Source organism: Oncorhynchus kisutch, linkage group LG1 (genome assembly GCF_002021735.2).
Source record: "Oncorhynchus kisutch isolate 150728-3 linkage group LG1, Okis_V2, whole genome shotgun sequence".
NCBI lineage: Eukaryota > Metazoa > Chordata > Actinopteri > Salmoniformes > Salmonidae > Oncorhynchus > Oncorhynchus kisutch.
In genome coordinates this window covers 52,680,225-52,703,358 of record NC_034174.2, presented here as the reverse complement: position 1 = coordinate 52,703,358, position 23,134 = coordinate 52,680,225, and the positions used below count along the sequence as shown (strand labels likewise).

The window sequence follows — 23,134 nt, the reverse complement described above, 5'->3', positions numbered from 1 at the left end:
GATGAATTCAAAGTTCTCTTAGAAATAATGAAATTGGAAATAACATTATATTTCGCTCCAATATTTCTTCATAATATACAACTACAGTTTCATATCACATTGCTGGAAAAATAAGGCACCTTTTCCCGGGAGAGGATCAAATAATTTATTTTTTCCTTATCGGTCATCTATTTTTTCAGCCGAATGCTATTACATGGCTGCTGGCGGTTGCCTAGCAACAGGAAATATTAATAGGACCTTTTATTAGCCGAGCTTTACCAGTGGAGTACTAAAATGAGGAAGTGGAAAACATGAATGTGTTACATAAATCTTTAGACCTTTCAGGGTTTGCACGAGTCTCTGTTTGTCCAATGATTTATTACGGCGATGCTTCATTTATGGGAAAAGGGCCTGTGAAATACAAAAAATTGAACATTAGCTTGAAGGACTATTTGAAAATAAATAATTGCAAAAGGTGAAAAGAAAGCTGTTTAAAAAGCAGGCCTCTCTCTCTCTCTCTCGCTCTCTTTCGCTCAGGTTTCACAGGGCTATCAAACAAAAATGTGTTTTGGAAGCATCGATCATCTATCTGAGCCTGGAATAGTTCATATAATATATAAGATACGTTCTATATCATGCGTGTCGAACTGTGATAAAAAAAATGAATGAAATGGATCTATCATTTCCCTAGAGACACTATAATCCTGTTAACCAATCACTGAGAATTAAGGTCTCTAGATAGAGAAATGGGTTTTATACCATTAATGTATTCTACTTTGAATGAAGAGGGTAGAATTTGTAGCAACCCAACGGCAGAAAACCTATAGCAGCCTTGTACTACTAGCCACGGTAAACAACATTATAGAAGTTATTGATGAAAATCTAAAACATAATTAACTACATGACTATACTATGGACCTGGGAATCTTAACACAGAGGTATTATTGATTTAAACTAATGCTCATGTGCTAGTTAACTTGTTTTAAGAGACCAAATTGAAATGTATTGAATACAGTATTAGTTCAATATTATTTAGATTTTAGTAAAAAATCATCTTTGTTTGAAAAATAATACATTTGATCAATCCTAATATAGCAGAATCAATGTATGGCAAGGAGCCATGGTCTATTCATTATTTTAGGAAGCACATTATAAAGTCCAGCCATTTTTGCTAATACCTCTTCCTTGCACCTCCCCACATTGGTGGGCAATCTAGTTAAGTTACTGAAAGCTTGCATTAGGGAGAACACATTAAGATGCACCTCTAGTATCTTATCATTAATTCATTAGCCTTGTCTGTGACAAGTTAAGTTGACAGTGGATCCTCTTTCATTCATGCACACTTATAGCGAACACCTGCCGTAAGCACCAGAGACTGAAAGCCCAACTAGCTGCCACCTTTAACATGACTATCGGGTCAAGATGAACCCATTCGCTGAATCCTCAGAATAATAGTCAGCAGATTAAAGGATTGTGAATGCAATCTTGCATCTGAAACGTTGGAACTAAAGAAGGTGATATTAAGCTGTGAGCTGAATACGAGCATCCTTGGCCTTAATATTGTTAATTAACTTCCATTACAATAGGGGTTAAGCAATTGACTTCCCTCATTGTCCTTATGCAGAATATTAGGACAACTACGTGTTTATAGCGCTAATACCTTGAAATTAAAGCAATCGTTAATGACAAAACCCCTCTGTTGATCTATGCATTTCTTAACTTGCTACGTATTCCACAAGTAGACGTTGATGATGATGATATCATATATATATGCCAGGGCATGAATAAGATATCCAGTCAAAGATGAATTATTCAAGGTGTAGTACTGTTTGTGTTTCAGATGAGGGCAATCTAATGATGAAAGGTGCACGTGCATACCATGTTTGACTTCGAAAGTGCCCCCCGAAACGGTTACGTTTTCAACAACAACAACAACAGTTTTTCCTGGTCAGATCACATTATCATAAAAAGAAGAGAAAAAAGACTCAGGGCACAATCATGCGCAGTATTGCTTGAAACACCCAGGTATCACAGACTAGCAGTAGGTCTAATAAACTGGAATACAACTAGCACTCTGGTCGTTAAGAGATAAAAACGGGGCACCGCCACAGCAAACGCACACGCCAATGAAGACAGGACACAAACAAATGTGGGACCTAGTATTTAGTGCTAGTCCAGAAACCCTCTTCCACCGGCCGATGGGTATCTCCCTAAGCGTTATGGAAAAGATCAGTGTAACCTGAGCGTGGATATTAAATGTCTAATGTGTTTTGGAACTTGCGGAAGATGCTATGACAGTTAACGCATTAACAGAGAGAGCGGAGGGCTTGCCAAGTGCATCGAGGGCATCGGAGAAAAGGCTCTCTGAAAGATATCGGGTTCGTCCAGGAGGGGCTCAGGACCGCAAAACACAATAAGCATCAGCTAAGGCCCTTATTAATTGAAAATGGCTCTCAACTAAATGAGGAAAGTACAGTCAATTACATGTTTCAGGCCTAAGAGTTGAGGGGAGAACAAGAACAGGATAGTACCAGTGTAGATGAGAGGGACATTTTATTTTCTGCCAGCACTTTGTATTTGTGGCTTGACGATAAAGTGTGTTTGGGTAAGAGGCTGAACAGAGTTTTTGAAAAGAAACACAAATCATAAGAAATTAGCTTGTTTCTAGAAAAGAGGTGTGGGTGTATAGGGATGATGTAAAGCTGTACGGTAGGCATGCATGCACAGCTAACATTTACCATTAACATTTAGTAGACAGGGAGGTTTGTGAGTTTTCAGAAAGTAAGAGGCTATCAGCTTTAGCTAACAAGTGGATGTACTCACTCTTGTTAGCGTTGAGGTAATTATCCTTAGCTTGTAGCTTACTAGCATTTAGCTTACAATAGCATTTGCCTTAAGCTAATACTAGCCAATTCATACCAGCACCATCCACTGGTGTTCCACATTTAATGCCATATCGCACAAGGCTGTTGGGCCTGAAATGGTTAACACTTTGATGATAATACATATAACATGTTAATATAATATAAGATAACATACTTAGCTATATGCAAAGTATTGTGCTGTATACCCATGTTATGTTATACCTGTGAACTACTACTTTAATCTGGTGTTCTGCTAGTTTACTAGATTTGGCATGGCTTGCTTTAAAACCCATAAGCCTTTCAGTATTTACTTTAAGGACACTACATAAACCTATTTTCCTGAATTGCACGATCTCTTAAATGATCTAACACCCAAATCCTGAGAAAATAATGTGTTGAATTTAAAAAAAAATGTTTTTGTCTATTTAGTATTAGAGCTACTTTCCCTCTCCGCAAAATCTTCTCTCTCTCTCTCTCTCTCTCTCTCTCTCTCTCTCTCTCTCTCTCTCTCTCTCTCTCTCTCGCTTTCGTTCTCTCTCTCTCCATCCAGCCCAATTGCACTCTTTTCATTGTCGAGCTCACGTATTGAATCTGCCTGATGAAAACAGATCTCACTGCAGCGCCACAATAGAATAGCTGATGCAGGAAAGATGAAACATAATGGAATTTCTTTCCCATGTGCTCAAGATTGAATATAAGGCCTGACCTCCAGATGTAGTAGATCCATTTCAGGAGCAAAGATATTGTTTATGAAGAGGAAGAAGAAGAAGAGGAGGTCACAACAACACCTTGCGCCATCTTCCAACACAACATGATACAAACATATACTGTATATGGCAATACATTCACATGTACACCAACACAAACATCAATATACACACCGGTATATACATCCTTACAACAAAAACATGAAAATGTGTGATCAAATCACAATTATTATAATTTGCCTACATGTGAAGATGTTCAGAAGTCAGACGTGGTTTTCGGAGAGGTGTAAAGTTTCACATGCTAATATTTCACGTGTTTTTTCCTCACGTGAAAAGAAATTCCACCCGTGTTTATTTTCACCACTTCCAGCTACATCTGGTCTCCCATCCAGGGGAGAGAAAGCAAAGGCCAAGGTAACTTAACCAAAGGTAGGGAAATCACAGGAAAGAGGGAGGCATTTTATTTAATAGCGTTACAATATATTATTTTCTACTGAAATCATTTTTTTGCATCCATTTACAATTCATTTGCTCTCACATGTAAAAAAAAATAAAAACTTTGGGGTTTATGTTTTGCTTTCAATATCAATATTTTTCTTTACAGAATTTTGTTGTGGACTTCAAAAGTTTTGCTTGATATTAATGGCACAAAAGTAACTCACTCATTAGAGGATTGCACCATATAATAACACTATTACTCTATTAAAAGTGTTTAAAGCGGCAATACTTAATTAAAACATGAAGAAAAGTGTTCCTCGCCCCGCCACAGTTTGGGTAAAGAGCTGAGGGACGGGGCTGGAGAAATGCAACAACTCTCAAATAAATAGACTACTCTATGCATGCAAGGACTGACCATCCATGATATCAGAATTATATTTTTTATGTTTTTAGGCTATACATGTGGAGCTTTCTTACATGTGAAAATGCAAATTATATTTTCACTTTCATGTAATTGTAAGTTCACAAGTGAATATTTTTCACATATGAAACTGCAAATTATATTTTTTACATGTGATTGTTTTTCACGTGTGAACTTGAAATTCCACATGTTAACGTGAGATGTTCACATGAGGAGTTGTTTTACATGTGAAACAGCAAATGCGATCTTCACATGAATGTTTTTCACATGTGAAAATGCAATTCCACATTTGAAAGTTTTGCCCAAAACAATCCGATTCTCACATGTGAAAGTTTTTAACATGTGAAACCACAAATTTCACATGTGAAACTGCAATTCACATGTGAGGTGAAAACAATGGTATTGTCCTCACATATGAAAAGGTGATTTTCACATGTAAACTGATTTTTGTTTTTGTTTTGTAAGGGTACCAACACTGAGATATACACTAACAAATTGTATACACCAACATATACACCAACACTAAAATATACACCAATATATATTTTTCTCTTATTGGCCATTCTAAGAGATGTTCCTTATTACTGGATTACCCCGTTTGAACTGTAGCTCACATAATTGTTACACTCAACAGATTTGACTAAAGTATATCTTAAAGAAGACCTTTGTTGTGCAAATGAAGCTTTGCAAACGGTTATCGTTACTCGTTGCGTACTTATTCCTCGTGTCATTATCTTTCCCATTATTTCTCTTTTTTATTCTCTCTGCATTTTTGGGAAGGGCCTGTAAAACATTTCACTGTTAGTCTACACCTGTTGTTTACGAAGCATGTGACCAATAAAATGTGATTTGATTAGGTTCGTTATCGAGTACACAATGTATGGAGACTCTATCTGTGTATGCTTATACAAAAAGACAAATTCAGAATCTGAAGAGGTCTACTTAGATGCAGCTGTGAATAATAGTAATAATATAATACCATTTGGGATTTATATAGCGCTTTTGGAAAACTCAGAGACGATTCAATTCTTGAACACGTAAATGTCACATCCTGTCCAGTGTAGCGTAGCATGCAAAAGAGTGACCACCATTTATATCCTCTCTATGACCACATTGGACTCTCAATAGTCACCACAATTGAAAGGAAACCATTATTATTTTGTGAAATATCAAATATCCATATTTACTGTGAGGATAACACTTTCCACAGTAATTGTAACATTATGTACTACAGTACCCACAATGCTCTGTAATTCAACTTTTTTTTTATTATCATACTAAACACATAACAACTGTTCTGTTCTAACATATGAACTGTTGTTATGTTTAAAGAAGTGAATACTGTGGTTTATGTTAAAATACATGTTTATTCAGAAACAATATTGCTGAGCAATAAGGAGGAGGTGTGGCATGATATACTACAGTATTCATAATTCTCCATAATTATATCTGTTTTTATCTTACTAAACACGTTTCTAAAGATAACACTATGGATTCCAGTCTCCTTATTATAACGGTATTAGAAAAACTGATATTCATTTTTTGTATGGAGATATGACCATATCTACAATCAGATATAGTGGTCCTAAGTTATTACCTTGAACTCACGGTTTCTACATATACTGTAGCTTTTGTGTACTCATTTAGATTTTATTTTCTCAGTTAAAATGACACTGGTTTCTCTAACCAGGCATATATAATGGTCTCTACTCTCTACATAGACAGCTTCAACGAGATGATGGTGTATACAGTACATGTAGGCCGCGTCCCAAAAATCACCCTATTCCCTATATAGTGCACTAATTCTGACGAGAGCTCGATGGGCCCTTGTCAAAAGTAGTGCACTATGAAAGGGAATATAGGGTGCCATTTGGTATGCATTTGTTTTATAGAGAATGATCTCATTCCAGACATATGGAAACAATGTCGATTTCCTGCCAATCTCATTAATACAATTATGGCTAATTATGATCATTTGTGGCACACTGAAGCAGTTTGTGTAAAAAGGCTGAGGGAGGGTGTATTCATATAACAATCGGAGTCTATTCATAATGGCTGATGCTCACGTTAAAGAGAGATATGACACGGATGGATTTACCCACAAACCTTTGAGTGTCAGAGCTGACAGGGCAACCACAAACCGTCTGTTCTACTGTTATATTTACCTTTTCCTTTCCATTTGAAATTGCATGAATATTGTTGCATGCCATATGAAATGACTGGAGAAATTATTTACATAGCCTATGTTGTTAATGTAACATTTTACTATATTCCAAAGGTAAAAAAATCTGAAGAGTAGGCAGTCTAGACAAAATAAAAAAATAAGCTTTCCCAAGAGCCAAACTATACACTGAAGGGCACGCTAACAATGTTCACGCTAACACAACATAAATTAGTCATTGGTACTACCAAATGATGGAGCAATGACGAACGAATCAGTATCAGACAGACTACAAATACTGCTTGAAATATTTTATTTGAGCATTTGCTTTAGGCTGCCTAGTGTACGAGGTTTGTACTTTTGGGACTTTTATATTGATTCCATGGTTTTGTATTGGTTCTAAGCAAAAAAAAAAAAAAAAAGATTATATATTTGAAATGAATTTGAATAGTGTTTCAAACCAGCTGTGATATCAAAGCAAAACCGCCTGGGGGGTACTCACCGAGGGCATTTGGCTGGAGAGCAGGTGGCCATCTTGGGCCAGCATATTGGACATCATGAGCGCAGGCAGCTCCGGGTAGGAGTAGGGGTTGAGCAGGCCGTTGTGGTGGGCCCCTAGGGAGTGGCACAGGTAGCCCGACTCAGGGTCCATCAGGTGGAGCAAGGGGGGCTCGGGGTGGTTGGGAGGGGTGATGGGGGGAATCTCATAGTCCTCGTCCCCCGCGCCGTTCCCATTGCCTCCCCCCTGACCGGAATAGCTCTGGAAGGACAAACAGAGAGGGAGATGGTGTGAGATACTGTATTTTTACTGTATATTTAGGTATGTTTGCCAAGAGCAGTGTATGACTCGAGAACATTTGATGTACTGGGGGGAGTTCATTTGTGTCAGTCAGAGAACATATCATCTCGAAGAGTCAGATTATTTAATAAGGAAATAGTGCCCCCCACCCCCCACCCCACCCCAGAGATGGGAGTTATAACAATGATAGAGGGTCAGTCCCCAATTACACCCTAACTATATGCTTCCTATTAAAAGACTGTACTGGATAATGCTGTAGTATGAGCTTTCAGACATAACACCTCGGTCAGGCGAAATCAAAAATGTAAACATACAGAAACACAATTTGTTTTCAGAATAACCGTATGCATATCTGTGTATTCCTGTACTATCAATAGGTCCATCGTAGTGTGTGCTGCAATAAGGAAAAATATGATTCTGAATTCTAGAGGGGGGAAAAAAATGGAAGAAATTCAATGGGGAACGAAAAAGCAATTTTGTCTGAGGCACTCTGACTTGACTCCCTTTGTAATGACTGAGTCAAATGAATCATCACAAATAATATTCCGGTGTCAGCCATTCAAGTTTTTAATATAATTTTTATGATTCATGTCTTGCCGTCTACATTTCAGAAATCAATTCAATATCATCTTTGTGCAGGCTGTCATCCTCTGCACTGGAGTGGTCATTTATCTCTTAAACAAATCCTTTCAGAAGAAAAAAAACAGGGCAAAGGCAAGGAAAAAAATGATTCTCAGAGAGTTCTTTTCTACTAAGAGTAAATAACTCAAAGGTAGTAGCTAGCTACTGTAAGTACAATTACTTAATATCAACCCACCTACTGTGTAGCTTTTACAAAAAAATGATCAAACAATCTAATGCATTTAACTGGGTAATGTTAAGTAACCACTACAGCAGATGAAAGACAAACTCAAAAACACCAGTCCCCCCCCCCCCCCCCCAAAAAAAACAGCCTCAATCTGGTTATGACCAAGGAAATTGTAATTGCAATGTATTACTTATTATATCGGAGGGATGTAGACATTGAACGAACACAACACTTAAACATGCTTTCATTCCCCCGTGACTAGTGAACATGAATGGAAGAAGGAAAACAATTTAATTGCTTCAATTGGATTTACTCTGTCCCTCGCATTGTCTGGAAAAGCGTGGATATTAATTTTCTAAATTGTCCTTTGAAGACAGATGTTTTTGTAAACCTTTGGGAATCGTGTTATTGTTTGGTCTACTGCACAAGAAAACGAACATTTCCGGAGATTCAATTTCCCTCATAATTGTTGTAAGGAAACAAACTTGTCTTTTGTAAACATTGGGGCCATTGTGTGAAGTGAGACCCTCGTTGAATCCTTTGGGGAACTCAAATCTCCATGATCTTTCATAATCAGGCAGGCACTAGGTATTCAGGCAAAGTCCCAAACGACAAGAAATTCCCCTATGGGCCCTGGTAAAAAGTAGTACACTATATAGGTGCCATTTTGTACACTAGTACACCATATAGATGCCATTTTGTATGCAGCGACAGTCTTAACCAGACATTCTTGTAAGTCTTGTCAGAACTTAACCATAAAAGGATCTGATACTATGCACTAGGGCTGTCCCCGACTAAAAACATTATTGGTCGACCAAGAGTTATGTTATTTTACAAAAGTGTATTTTTCCATATGTACAGTGGCTTGCGAAAGTATTCACCCCTTTGGCATTTTTCTATTTTGTTGCCTTACACCCTGGAATTAAAATAGATTTTTTGGGGGGGGTTTGTATCATATGATTTACACATGCCTACCACTTTGAAGATGCTAAATATTCTTTATTGTGAAACAAACAAGAAATAAGACAAAAAAACTGAAAACTTGAGCGTGCATAACTAATCACCCCCCAAAGTCAATACTTTGTAGAACCACCTTTAAAATGCAATTACAGCTGCAAGTCTCTAGGGATATGTCTCTATAAGCTTGGCACATCTAACCACTGGGATATTTGCCCATTCTTCAAGGAAAACTGCTCCAGCTCCTTCAAGTTGGATGGGTTCCGCTGGTGTACAGCAATCTTTAAGTCATACCACAGATTCTCATTTGGATTGAGGTCTGGGCTTTGACTAGGCCATTCCAAGACATTTAAATGTTCCCCTTAAACCACTCAACTGTTGCTTTAGCAGTATGCTTAGGGCCATTGTCCTGCTGGAAGGTGAAGCTCTGTCCCAGTCTCAAATCTCTGGAAGACCGAAATAATTTTCCCTCAAGAATTTCCTTATATTTAGCGCCATCCATCAGTCCTTCTATTCTGACCAGTTTCCCAGTCCCTGCCATGAAAAACATCCCCACAGCATGATGCTGCCACCACCATGCTTCACTGTGGGGATGTTGTTCTCGGGGTGATGAGAGGTGTTGGGTTTGCGCCAGACATAGCGTTTTCCTTGATGGCCAATAAGCTCAATTTCATTCATATCTGACCAGAGTACCTTCTTCGATATATTTGGGGAGTCTCCCACATGCCTTTTGGTGAACACCAAACATGTTTGCTTATTTTTTTCTGGACACTCTTCCGTAAAGCCCAGCTCTGTGGAGTGTACGGCTTAAAGTGGTCCTATGGACAGATACTCCAATCTCCGCTGTGGAACTTTGCAGCTCCTTCAGGGTTATATTTGGTCTCTTTGTTGCCTCTGATTAATGCCCTCCTTGCCTGGTCCATGAGTTTTGGTGGGCAGCCCCTCTTGGCATGTTTGTTGTGGTGCCATATTCTTCACATTTCTTATTAATGGATTTAATGGTGGGATGATCAAACTTTTGTATATTTTTTTATAACCCAACCCTGATCTGTACTTCTCCACAACTTTGTCCCTGACCTGTTTGGAGAGCTCATTGGTCTTCATAGTGCCGCTTGCTTGGTGGTGCCCCTTGCTTAGTGGTGTTGCAGACTCTGGGGCCCATATACACCTCAGAACAGGTGTATATGTACTGAGATCATGTGACAGATCATGTGACACTTAGATTGCACACAGGTGGACTTTATTTAACTAATTATGTGACTTCTGAAGGTAATTGGTTGCACCAGATTTGATTTAGGGGCTTCATAGCAAAGGGGGTGAATACAAACGCACACACCACTTTTCCGTTATTTATTTTTTTGAATTTTTTGAAACAAGTAATTTTTTACATTTCATTTTTTTCCATCAACTTGGACTATTTTGTGTATGTCCATTACATGAAATACAAATAAAAAATCTATTTAAATTACAGGTTGTAATGCAACAAAATAGGAAAACAGCCAAGGGGGGTGAATACTTGGGCAAGGCACTGTAGACACACCCTTTGTTTGAATAAAATCAACTAAATGTAGGCTACTGAGCTTGTCTGATTCTTTAAGCACTGCGATTAAAAATTAAGATGCAGAAATTACTAAAGAGGGAGCCAGAGATCAATATAGCCTAACCAGAAGTGAAAACTCTGTTCCTGACCCTCCTCCTCCCGCTGACCATTGCTGCTGGTCTTCACATATTCTGCCATTATGCTCCGAAAGTTGCCGGTAAATAGGCTACACCAGTGGTCGGAAACATATCCCATTTAGAGTGCCAAGTTATCATACCATTTCTACTGATCTGCCTGCCAGTTATGATTTTCATATGCACATTTTTGTGGAGAGTTTCCTTTCGTTTAAAAAAAAATCTTCATATCTCAAAATCAATGTAATGTGCTTAATAAGAATTATATCTAAATTAAAATGATACAAACCTAAAAGTAACTTCTGTTGCCATTGCCGATATGTAAAAACTGCCTACATAAAGCCAACAAATAAAAACACTGCAGCCTGCAGGTATAAAATATCCCGATAAAAATAAATAACCTATAAATCACATTGGCTACCCGTGGCATGTCTGCAAGAAACATTGCATCAACTATTAACTTGGTCCAGCCCGATTGTGCTAGCAAACTTGCAACATTGTATAAAATGTTCTGGGCCCTAATTTTCCGGTGCCAGTGAGCTCTGCACAGATAGACACAGCTGTGATCTATTTGCGCAAGGGATTTGAAGCAATCAGGTAGAGCTATTTTATAACGTTTACACCGGATCAGAGCATGACATTTTTTTCCTCTTTCATGCTGAGTGGTTATAGAAAGGGAGAGAACTGGAAAGATTTCTCAAATAGCCTAAATTGAGGAACTATTTTCATTCTGGATGTAAAAACAAATGTTTGTTTAAAAAACATTAAGAAGCTATACAGTGACGGTCAAGACAATCATTAAAAAAAGTCTCACAAGTGTATCCTAGGTTGTGCGCTCTGCAAGCAATGTGTCCATTCCGACAGTGACAATGGTAAGATTGTAATAATAATATATTGAATGCATTAACAGAAATGACTGTAACAAACCAAACATTCATTTGAAATTATGGGAATTAACAGTAAATCTACTACTGGTGATACTGGTGTGACACAATGGATTAGTCCACTGAGACAGGTGTGAAACAGACAGACATACATTTTTTAAAATGTATTTGCAACTGCTCGACTAAAAAAACATTGGTCGACCAACATCCTATCAACCAAACAAACCAGTCGGCTAAATGTGGTCAGCCCTATGCAGTCATCACTTATCTTAAGTATCTTCTATCTTATGTTATATCTTAAGTACAAAGGGGATGTTCATCAACTGTGACCAATACTCGTTGTTTTCTGATTGTAAAAAAAATACTTCTTCCAATCAAATACAAATCCTTTGCTCGGTTAAATGTTTTCAGTTGCATAAGTGAGAGCTAGTGAATTATATGTGTCACACGTTACATTACTCTGAAGCCTAGTCGGATGCACTTGATGATAAAATGTAAATATCAAGGACGTTCCCAGTTGAATAGTTGCGAGATAAATAATTCATATTCTATTCAGAGTGAGATTGCAGAGCCAAGGTATCCTCCAGTTAATGCATACTCTTCACCCCTTCCCCTTTAAAAGTCAAATCTAAACAATGGCGTATGCACGTATGTGTTTGATAGATCATACAGGCCAGTGTCTGTCCTCCTTGTACGGTGACGACTCCAACAAACGCATATCCACGGTCTCTCTAAGTGCTTCTTCTCTCAAGGATTCCATTCTAATGCACAGTGCCATATTTTATTACACACAGTACAAGTATGTAGGCTTCACTCTCATAAAGGGGAGGGAGCTTCCTTCTTGATCAATAGTGTTAGCATACCATTTGGGAATATATTTCTGGGTGAATAAGTAGAAAGCATTGCCCGCGTCCCAAATGGCACCCTATTGGCACTGGTTGGGCCCTGGTCCAAGGTAGTGCACCATATAGGGAATCGGGTCCCATTTCAGATGCAGACATTCTGTTCCGTCTTAATTAAGTGTAGAGGTCTTCGGAGAGTTCAGCGCAAATTTGAATACACCTTTCATTTAATAGAAACAGATGAACAGACAGTTGGTGTGGGGATGGAATGAGAGGGAATATATCATTGATTGGGAAGCTTTCCAGGTTATTTTTTGTTGGCACCAAGCTAACTTTCCACAACACTGCTTCACTAGCTCGGCTCATCTAATGGGACTTATCTGAACAGGCTTTGTTCAGTTGTCAAGGCCTTCAGTATCACAGATGATATCTAGCAGATGATTTGAAGTCAAAATGACATATATTTGGACAACTCATTTTACGAATACAGTGTCTTATAAATCCATGTGGGCTGGGCATCCTGAAGATGCAAAACATTAAAATAAAAAAATTATATACAAATATAAACTCAGTAAACTTAACATGTGTAAATATTTGCATGAACATAACAAGATTCAACAACTGAGACATAAACTGAACAAGTTCCACAGACATGTGACTAACAGAAATTGAATAATGTGTTCCTGAACAAAGGGAGGGGTCAAAATCAAAAGTAACAGTCAGTATCTGGTGTGGCCACCAGCTGCATTAAGTACTGCAGTACATCTCCTCATGGACTGCATCGTATTTGCCAGTTCTTGCTGTGAGATGTTACCCCACTCTTCCACCAAGGCACCTGTAAGTTTCTGGACACTTCTGGGGGGAACGGCCCTAGCCCTCACCCTCTGATCCAACAGGTCCCAGACGTGCTCAATGGGATTGAGATCTGGGCTCTTCGCTGGCCATGGCAGAACACTGACATTCCTGTCTTGCAGGAAATCACACACAGAACGAGCAGTATGGCTGGTGGCATTGTCATGCTGGAGGGTCATGTCAGGATGAGCCTGAAGGAAGGGTAACACATTAGGGAGGAGGATGTCTTCCCTGTAACGCACAGCGTTGAGATTCAGGCCTCGGTGTAACGGTCATTCCTTCGACGATAAACGCGAATCTGGCCATCACCCCCGGTGAGACACAACCGTGAAGTGAAGAGCAATTTTTGCCAGTCCTGTCTGGCCCAGCGACGGTGGGTTTGTGCCCATAGGCGACGTTGTTGCCAGTAATGTCTGGTGAGTACCTGCCTTAAAACAGGCCTACAAGCCCTCAGCCCAGTCTCTCTCAGCCTATTGCGGACAGTCTGAGCACTGATGGAGGGATTGTGTGTTCTGGGTGTAACTCGGGCAGTTGTTGTTGCCATCCTGTACCTCTCCCGCAGGTGTGATGTTCGGATGTACCGATCCTGTGCATGTGTTGTTACACGTGGTCTGCCACTGCGAGGATGATCAGCTGTCCGTCCTGTCTCCCTGTAGCGCTGTCTTAGGGGTCTCACAGTACGGACATTGCAATGTATTGTCCTGGCCACATCTGCAGTCCTCATGCCTCCTTGCAGCATGCCTAAGGCACGTTCACACAGATGAGCAGGGACCCTGGGCATCTTTCTTTTGGTGTTTTTCAGAGACAGTATAAAGGCCTCTTTAGTGTCCTAAGTTTTCATAACTGTGACCTTAATTGCCTACCGTCTGTAAGCTGTTAGTGTCTTAACGACCGTTATGTCACAGACTTATTTTTAAATGGATAAAAAAAAATCTTTATCAATCTACACACAATACCTCATAATGACTAAGCAAAAAAAAGACTGAAATATCACTTTTGCATACGTAAGTATTCAGACCCTTTACTCAGTACTTTGTTAAAGCACCTTTGGCAGCAATTACAGCCTCACGTTTTCTTGGGTATGACGCTACAAGCTTGGCACACCAGTATTTGGGGAGTTACTCCCATTCTTCTCTGCAGATCCTCTCAAGCTCTGTCAGGTTGGATGGGGAGTGTCGCTGCACAGCTGTTTTCAGGAGCTCTCCAGAGATGTTTGATTGGGTTCAAGTCCGGGCTCTGGCTGGCTGGGACATTAAGATGCTTGCGTTGTCCTGGCTGTGTCCTTAGGGTCATTGTCCTGCTGGAAGGTGAACCTTCACCCTAGTCTGAGGTCCTGAGCCCTCTGGAGCAGGTTTTCATCAAGGATCTCTCTGTACTTTGCTCCGTTCATCTTTCCCTCGATCCTGACTAGTCCCTGCCGCTGAAAAAATCCTCACTGCATGATGCATCCTCACTGCATGATGCTGCCACTATCATGCTTCACCATAGGGATGGTGCCAGGTTTCCTCCAGACATGACGCTTGGCATTCAGACCAAAGAGTTCAATCTTGTTTTCTTCAAACCAGAGAACTCCAAGAGGGCTGTCATGTGCCTTTTCCTGAGGAGTGGCTTCCATCTGGCCACTCTACCATAAAGGCCTGATTGATGGAGTGCTGCAGAGATGGTTGTCCTTCTGGAAGGTTCTCCATCTCCATCAAAGGAACTCGCAATCTCTATCAGAGTGACCATCTGGTTGTTGGTCACCTCCCTGACCAAGGTCCTTCTCCACCGATTGCTCAGTTTGGCAGACAGCCAGCTCTAGGAAGAGTCTTGGTGGTTCCAAACCTCTTCCATTTAAGAATGACGGTGGACCTTCAATGTTGCAGAAATGTTTTGGTACCCTTCCCCAGATCTGTGCCTCGACACAATCCTGTCTCTGAGATCTTCAGACAATTTCTTCAACATCATGGTTGGATTTTTACTCTGACATGCACTGTCAACTGTGGGACCTTAGATAGACAGGTGTGTTTCTTTTCCAAATCACGTCCAATCAATTGAATTTAGCACAGGTGGACTCCAATCAAGTTGTAGAAACATCTCAAAGATGATCAATGGAAACAGGATGCACCTGAGCTCAATTTCGAGTCTCATAGCAAAGGGTCTGAATACTTATGTAAATAAGGTCTTTTTGTTGTTATTTTTTTAAGAAATTTGCAAACATTTCAAAAACCTGTTTTTGCTTTTTCATTATTGGGTATTGTGTGTAGATTGATGAGGGGGAAAAAACGATTTATTACATTTTAGAATAATGCTGTAACGTAAACAAAATGTGGAAAGAGTCAAGGGGTCTGAATACTTTCCGAATGCACTGTATATGCAAAGGAATGAAGGAAAGAAACTTGAATCATAATGTAGTATATAATATGTCACTTATCAGACGGCGTAATCCAAAGCGATTTATAATAGTCTTCGTATGGGTGGTACCAGCGGAATTGTAACCCACAAACTTGATGTTGCTAGTGCCATGCTCTAACCAACTGAGCCCCACATCAAGTCTGTATCATACACAATAAATGTATTATCATGGTCACAAATTAAGATTATGAGTGATGAGTTGATTGTTGATATGTTATATGTAGTAGTCATTTTACTTGACAATTTGTTTTGATTCAAGTTTATTGTGAAAAACTGCTACAGTAAGTGGGGATGCGGCTTACTATACATACTGTTTTGTTTCAAAATGGACATATTAATTGCTGATATTTCCTTCTGGGGGGGGGGGCAAACCCCAGACCCCCCCCCCCCCCCCCCAACCCATTTAAATCCAGCCATTTCCATCAGTATATACCATCTATCTGTTCTTATATACACCTCGCTAACTAGATGAGTCAGTGGAAAAGAAAACTATGTCAAGGCAGCGCCTCCACTCACGACACAGTTTGAGAGGAGACTTTCGACTTCCCAACTCAGCGATTCAGCTGAGGGCCTGACCGACAGCACAGGGGGTTTGGGGCGTTGGGGTGGGGTGATGATGATGACAGATCTGCCTCACCACTAATGTGCACTTATCTGCCTATTGGAAGAGGTTTGTCAAATTGTGATTTATGCTTACACCCCACACCCACCCTCTTCCCCTTTCCACACCACCCAGAGTGCAGAAAACAAAGTCATAGTTATCTCTCGCTTCCATACGGCCTGTTTTTCAAGAAAAGAAAGGAGGAGGGAAGGGAGGGTTATCTTGGGGAAGAATTTGGGTGCCTCATCCGTTTTCGTTCATGCTGACATTCCCCTCATAGAAAGCTTACGCCTCGCAAATGATGCCATGGACAAGAGTAGAGGGGGGTTACATCACCCCTGTTGACTTTAGAGGGAGGTCTGTTCCATGTGCAGATATTGGGAAATATTATGAGAAAATAATGTACCCGACAATATACTGTATGACGATATGGAACCGTCCTTCTCCACGACTGGGTGATGTCATGCTTTGCATTTTGGAAACTCAACAGCATCACCGTGAGCTAAGAAGTCCATGTGTGTCCTGTTTAGACAGCTCAAACCGTGGAACACCCTCTCCCCTATGTTTGTTTCTCTCTCTCTGTTTATCTGTCCCTCTCTCCCAGCCATAATACAGGCTTTAATTAAAGCCATCAGCTGTGTTCTTTTGCTACAATATCATGTCAAGGATATCAACACACCACAAAGAGCCTCCTCAGAGTAACAGAGTGAGACCGGCCCAGGTTCTCTCTCTCTCTCTCTCTCTCTCTCTCCATCCCATCGATCTCTCTCTCTCTGTTTCTCTTTCTGTTTCTCTCTCTCTCCCATCCCTCTCTCTCCCTCTCCATCTCTCTCTCTCTCTCTCTCCCATCCCTCTCTCTCCCTCTCCATCTCTCTCTCTCTGTTTCTCTTTCTGTTTCTCTCTCTCTCTCATCTGTCTCTCTCCCTCTCCATCTCTCTCTCTCTGTTTCTCTTTCTGTTTCTCGCTCTCTCCCATCCCTCTCTCTCCCTCTCCATCTCTCTCTCCCATCTCTCTCTCTCTCTCTCCCATCCCTCTCCATCTCTCTCTCTCTATCTCTCTCTCTCTCTCTCTCCCATCCCTCTCTCTCCCTCTCCATCTCTCTCTGTTTCTCTTTCTGTTTCTCTCTCTCTCTCATCTGTCTCTCTCCCTCTCCATCTCTCTCTCTCTGTTTCTCTTTCTGTTTCTCGCTCTCTCCCATCCCTCTCTCTCCCTCTCCATCTCTCTCTCCCATCTCTCTCTCTCCCATCCCTCTCCATCTCTCTCTCTCTCTCTCCCATCCCTCTCTCTCCCTCTCCATCTCTCTCTCCCATCTCTCTCTCTCTCTCCCATCCCTCTCCATCTCTCTCTCTCTCTCTCTCTCTCTCTCTCTCCCATCCCTCTCTCTCCCTCTCCATCTCTCTCTCCCATCTCTCCATCTCTCTCTCTCCAAACAGACTAGCTACATTATTTACCCGTCACTCTGTTACTATTTGGACATTTGCGGAATCTGAAACCGTGGATCTAAGTTTCTGTCTGAGGAGGAAAGTGAGGCATCGCTCCAGCCCCAACACAGTGTCATGGGCTCATCTAGGAAATAATAGCCACAAAAAATATCTAGTAGCTACAATGCTGGCTGTGGCTATTTCAGATATGACAATGCCTCGCAATGCTAACAAGGCCTAAAGAATGAAAGGCGATGACAGATACAAAATGACAAAATGTCCCTTTTTCTTAAGCACAGATACGGTCCATTTCATCCTAGAGAAATGAGTTGATTACTAAACAACCGTGCTAATTGCAATCGTTTATTTATTTTATGTCTCTTCCCTTCCTCTTGTCTCTCCCCTCTTTCCCTCTCACATCTCCCCCTACTCCCTCTGTCTCCCAGCTTCTCACTCCTCACTCCTCGTCCAAGGTCATGAGGTCATAGTCATCTGATCATATGTCGGTTGCGATTAGAATCAGGCCTTTTGTGCCATGTCATATTTCATTACGCACAGGACTCATCTCCTGGGTCGTGGGGTCACTCTGATTTGATTGGCTGACAGAAATGATATAATTTGCATTTAACCCTAGGCGGTATGAGTTCGGAATGGCGTACTAATGCATTTGGCAAAGATAGAAGGCTGCCCCGGGAGTGACTAATTTGAAGTGGCACAACAACAGCGGAGTTAGGGGAGCTGAGCTATTGCACAACATGCTGGGGTTACATGGAGTGAGGTTTATTCAATAATAAACAACACAAAGAACTCTCTCCGTGTCTCTTTCTCCTTCTCTCTGGTTGTCTCTCTCTACTTCTCTCTCCCTTCTTCTAATGACACTTTGATTTGACTGGAAGAGGATGTTCGGAGAGGTTGGGGCTATCCCATCACTAACAGGTCATTATTGCTGTACATTGGAGTGGAACAAAACGTTGTTCAAACGTTCCCAGACGAAACGCAGAGAAGACTGGGCAGAGAGGAGACACTGTGCAGACAATGGAATGGGATTAATGAAGATGGACAAATAAAGAACAAATAAAGTTGGATGAATTTGAATTGGAGAATGATGGGGGCAGATGTTAGCCTAGCTAGCAGAAATAGATTCTAGATTTAATAAGCGTTCGCTATTGTATTCTTAGCTCAGACTTGAAGCAGTGGACAGGGAGTTCAGTTAATTCGCTCACCCCTCCGATAGTGATTGTGTGCAGATGCTTCGCAGTGTGAACTGTGTAAGCTCAAACACGATCTTCGCTATTGCTATCATAAGAATGCTAAGAAAACAAATGATCAGATACAAAAACAAAGCTCAGGTTTTGAAGAGTCAATTAGAGAGAGATTGTGACACACGTTCTGATACTGACGTGGGTGACAGGCGTGGGGGAAGGGGTCAAAGAAAGGGAGGGAGGGAGGGAGGGAGGGAGGGAGGGAGGGAGGGAGGGAGGGAGGGAGGGAGGGAGGGAGGGAGGGAGGGAGGGAGGGAGGGAGGGAGGGAGGGAGGGATATGATTTCAACATTTCAAATGAGGACCTTAATCAAACGTATTGCCTGACAGGAGGCATTCAGCATTATAAAGTCAAATTTGGCACACATATTATTTCTGCAGTATCCCCCTTGTCGCTTCTTATAGAGAGCAGCCATCTCTCTCCAGAGGAGGAATCTTTTTTACTTTATTCATTGGTTGCCCTGTCTCTTCTGATAGGCTTAACAGGGCTACTGCTGCTGTATAGTCGATGGAAGTGTCCCAAATGCCACCCTATCCCTGATACAGTGCATTACATTTGACCAGAGCCCTTTGGGCCGTGGACAAAAGTAGTGCACTATGTAGTGAATAGGATGCTAATTGGGACGCAGCCGACGAGTTCCGTGCACCGTGCATCACGATAAACAAATCCAATGACATCAGCTCTTTTATATGGATTTCTATTTTATAATTTCACTATTTTTTCAACACTCTTTTCACATTGAAGGTCAACGCTGGTGCGGTGCGAAAACAATGACGCCACTGTTTCTGATTCTGACTGACAAAGCCTAATTGTGCTGTTGTCGTGTTTTTTTAAAATGTCTGGCGAATAAAAAACACACAGAAAAGATAGTTGGTGGATCTTTGGTCATTTATAGACAATTGTGGAAACTGACAATGAGGACGCTGACAGGACAGTCGTGTGGACACATGTGTATTACACTGGTGATTGTTAGGAGTGTGTGTGTGTGTGTGTGTGTGCATGCGTGCGTGTACAGTACTTGCACATATATAAGTCACAACAATAGCGAGCATTTCCACCATGGTATCACTGGGTTCTTAAGTGTCTCCCAGTCTTACAGGCCTGGAGTCAATAGTCAATGTGGCTGTGCATTGGCGATGGGCACATCTGCTGAAAACGGGTGCAAACGTCTGGGGTTTCGATCCATGGTGCCATTGTTTTTCCAAGATGCAGAGGGAGGGGACAGCTCTCCACCGTGAATGAGCCACTTATTCCTCAGCCATGATTGTACACACACTCTATGGCCACGTCCCAATTGGCACCCTATTCCCTAAATAGTGCACTACTATTGACCAAGGCCCATAGGGAATAGGGTGCCATTTGGGATGAAGACTCCACGGCCATAACAGACCCCTTCATAACTCCGTTCAAGGTTTGGATGTATTTACCTGCTTTGAGCTAATATGACACTAGCTTTGAATCTAATGTGATGCTGTCAGTGTAAAAGTCTCACTAAAGTTAAACTATTAGTTATTAAGCAAAACTTTGAACACAATTAAGAACATTCTACGACCCCAAACAGTAAATAGAAATCTCTCATCGCATAGGGTGGAAAATATTATCTGATGCATTCCTGAATGACTGGCTCCTTATCAACAACTGGGCTGCATCCCAAATGGCACCCTATTCCCTCCCTATTCCCCATGGCTCCTGGTCAAAAGGAGTGCACTTGGGAACAGGGTGCCATTTGGGACTAAGCCTGGTTTTCTGAAAGTCCTACAAAAACACATTAAGGCTGCCATTAGATTCATTTGATCACCTAACGGCAACATGGAAAATTGACATCTCGGCACGGCAAAGGGCCCAAACACAAATATACAGCTGTGCATTTATTTGCAGTCCCGTGTCAGTAAACTATTACAAACAGAAGGCTTTTAATGGGTGAAAAAGGGAGACATTTTCCAAATCACTCAAAAAAAAAAGGCCATGGCGAGGGAGAGAGAGAAAGAGAGAGAGGGGGAGCTTTTTGTTGCAGCAACAAATATGCCTGCACATCTTTTTAGCTTTGTCTCCTAACCCTGCTTCGTCAGCGAACGGCCACAGAAATATTTTGGCAGCCTGCTCTTTGTTTTCATTTTCACAAAAGATGGAGGGAGCGAGAGAGAGAGGTGGAGGGGTAGTGGTGGTGGTGGAGGGGGTGGTTGAGCGCAGTAGGGGAGAGGAGAGGAGGGGAGAGGAGGGTAGGAGATGGGAGTGGAGAGAGAGAGGTAGAGGGGGTAGAGGAGGAGAAGAGGATGGGGGAGGGCAGGGTTTTCAGTCTGCCACTCTCAGTCCCAGACCCAATCTAAACAGCGAGAGGAAGCTGTAAATCAAACTAATGCGACGGCCTGGTAATTCCTAGCAGCAGGGCCGGGGCGGTGGGCACAGACGAGGATCCCCAAATGGCGGGAGTTTACAAAACTGTGGCGGCACCGGCTTTAATCAGCGACAACGATCCAATGATACCGTCTCCCCCAATCAGAGCATTTCCTGTCAGTCACACAAGACCGATTTTGACCAATCAGGCGCGCAGACAGGAGATTGGGTTGCGGTCAACTAGCGAATTACCGATCTCATTTAGAAAAATGAGGAAAATGAACTTGAGCTCCTATAATTCTAGGGTTTTATCCCAAATGGCAGCCTATTCCCTATATAGTGCACTAATTTTGACCAGAGACTTATGTGCTGTGGTCAAATGTAGTGCACTATAATGTGAATACGGTGCCAGGAATGTGACATCATAATCAGAGTGAGCACAAAGTCTACAATGTGTCATTAGATACATGTGCAGAGATAAAAGAAAACGAGTGGATAGCTGTTGAAGGCTGTAAGGCATGGGTGTGTCTCCAATACCTAAGTGGATGGTTTTCAATTACAATCACTGTGAATTAATTTTTTCTTTATGAAAAACACGATTCTGAAACCTATACTATGCAAAAGCCGAACAACACAAAACATGGAATGCGCCAAAAAAAGTGAAACTATTTTCAACTTGTAAAAAAAGAAAACAGGCAGCCCCAACTTGAAATTAGACATTGCCAGAGGCTGCCTTTCGTCAACAAAAACCAACGGGGGGGGGGGGGGGGGGGGGGGGGGGTACTGTAATTGTAATTTACTACAGTGAGTCAGAGAAAATGCGCTTCACTTCATCATCAGGCCTTTCAAACGGGCCATCCAAATCATGATCCATAAGGCTTTTTTATTTGATGCAGCTAATGCCCAGACACAGCACCGCATACAGGCAGGCGAAGCCAAGCCGAGGAACGCGGTAGTGCCGTCGTGTTAGAGCGGAATGACTGGCGAAGGTACACTCGCTCTGCATGTAGAACCAGCGGACCACTTGGCAGCCGTGGCGCTACAACAGGTCCAATCAATAAAACCTTGTTACACTAATTGCGAGATTATAATCTCCGCTAGCTACTTGGGCTGCATGTCCAAACAGTCCCTCCATTAAGGTAATTATTCCTGATACTCTCCCTCTCTCTCCCACCGATTTCCCCAAACGTCTATTATGCTAAACAAATATTTAAATCATGGTGGAAATGCATAAAAAGGGAATTTACTGTAGTTAAGGTCATATGGAGAATGACAGTGTCTTTAAAAAAAAATGTAAACGCCCACTCAAGGGGTTAGACAGTTGTACTAAGCCCATGAGGCATTTGTAAGTGATGTTTTCAAGAATCAGTGGCTATATAATATATATCAAGGATTCAATTGACTATCATAAATGGCTGGAAATAGAACAGTGGGCCTTTAACACAGAATGAATACATACAAAATATCTTCATATTCTTCTACCTCAGTTCAGTTCAGCGCAAGAGTTTTCAACTCGAGTCTACTGAGGGAGAGAGGGACAGAGGGAGAGAGAGAGAGAGAGAGCGAGAGCGAGAGCGAGAGAGAGAGAGAGAGAGAGAGAGAGAGAGAGAGAGAGAGAGAGAGAGAGAGAGCACTCCCTGGGCCTTCCAGGAGCAAGCTACAATAGAAAAGTCAAGCTCACAGGCATTTAGTCCAGTCTAGAGGAATAGCTGGGGAGGGTTTTCATGTCAGGGCTA

At 41.4% G+C, this 23,134-nt stretch overlaps 1 protein-coding gene across 6 annotated transcripts in view; it reads right to left on the bottom strand.

The window, feature by feature from the left end:
- The window catches only part of tox2 (TOX high mobility group box family member 2), a 136,465-nt gene that overhangs the window by 39,140 nt on the left and 74,191 nt on the right, over positions 1–23,134 (bottom strand). For all 6 annotated transcript variants that reach the window (XM_020483878.2, XM_020483857.2, XM_020483847.2 and 3 more), the window contains one exon: positions 7,073–7,330. In XM_020483878.2, the coding sequence (XP_020339467.1) occupies positions 7,073–7,330 (258 nt within the window). The remainder of the gene's footprint in view (positions 1–7,072; positions 7,331–23,134) is intronic.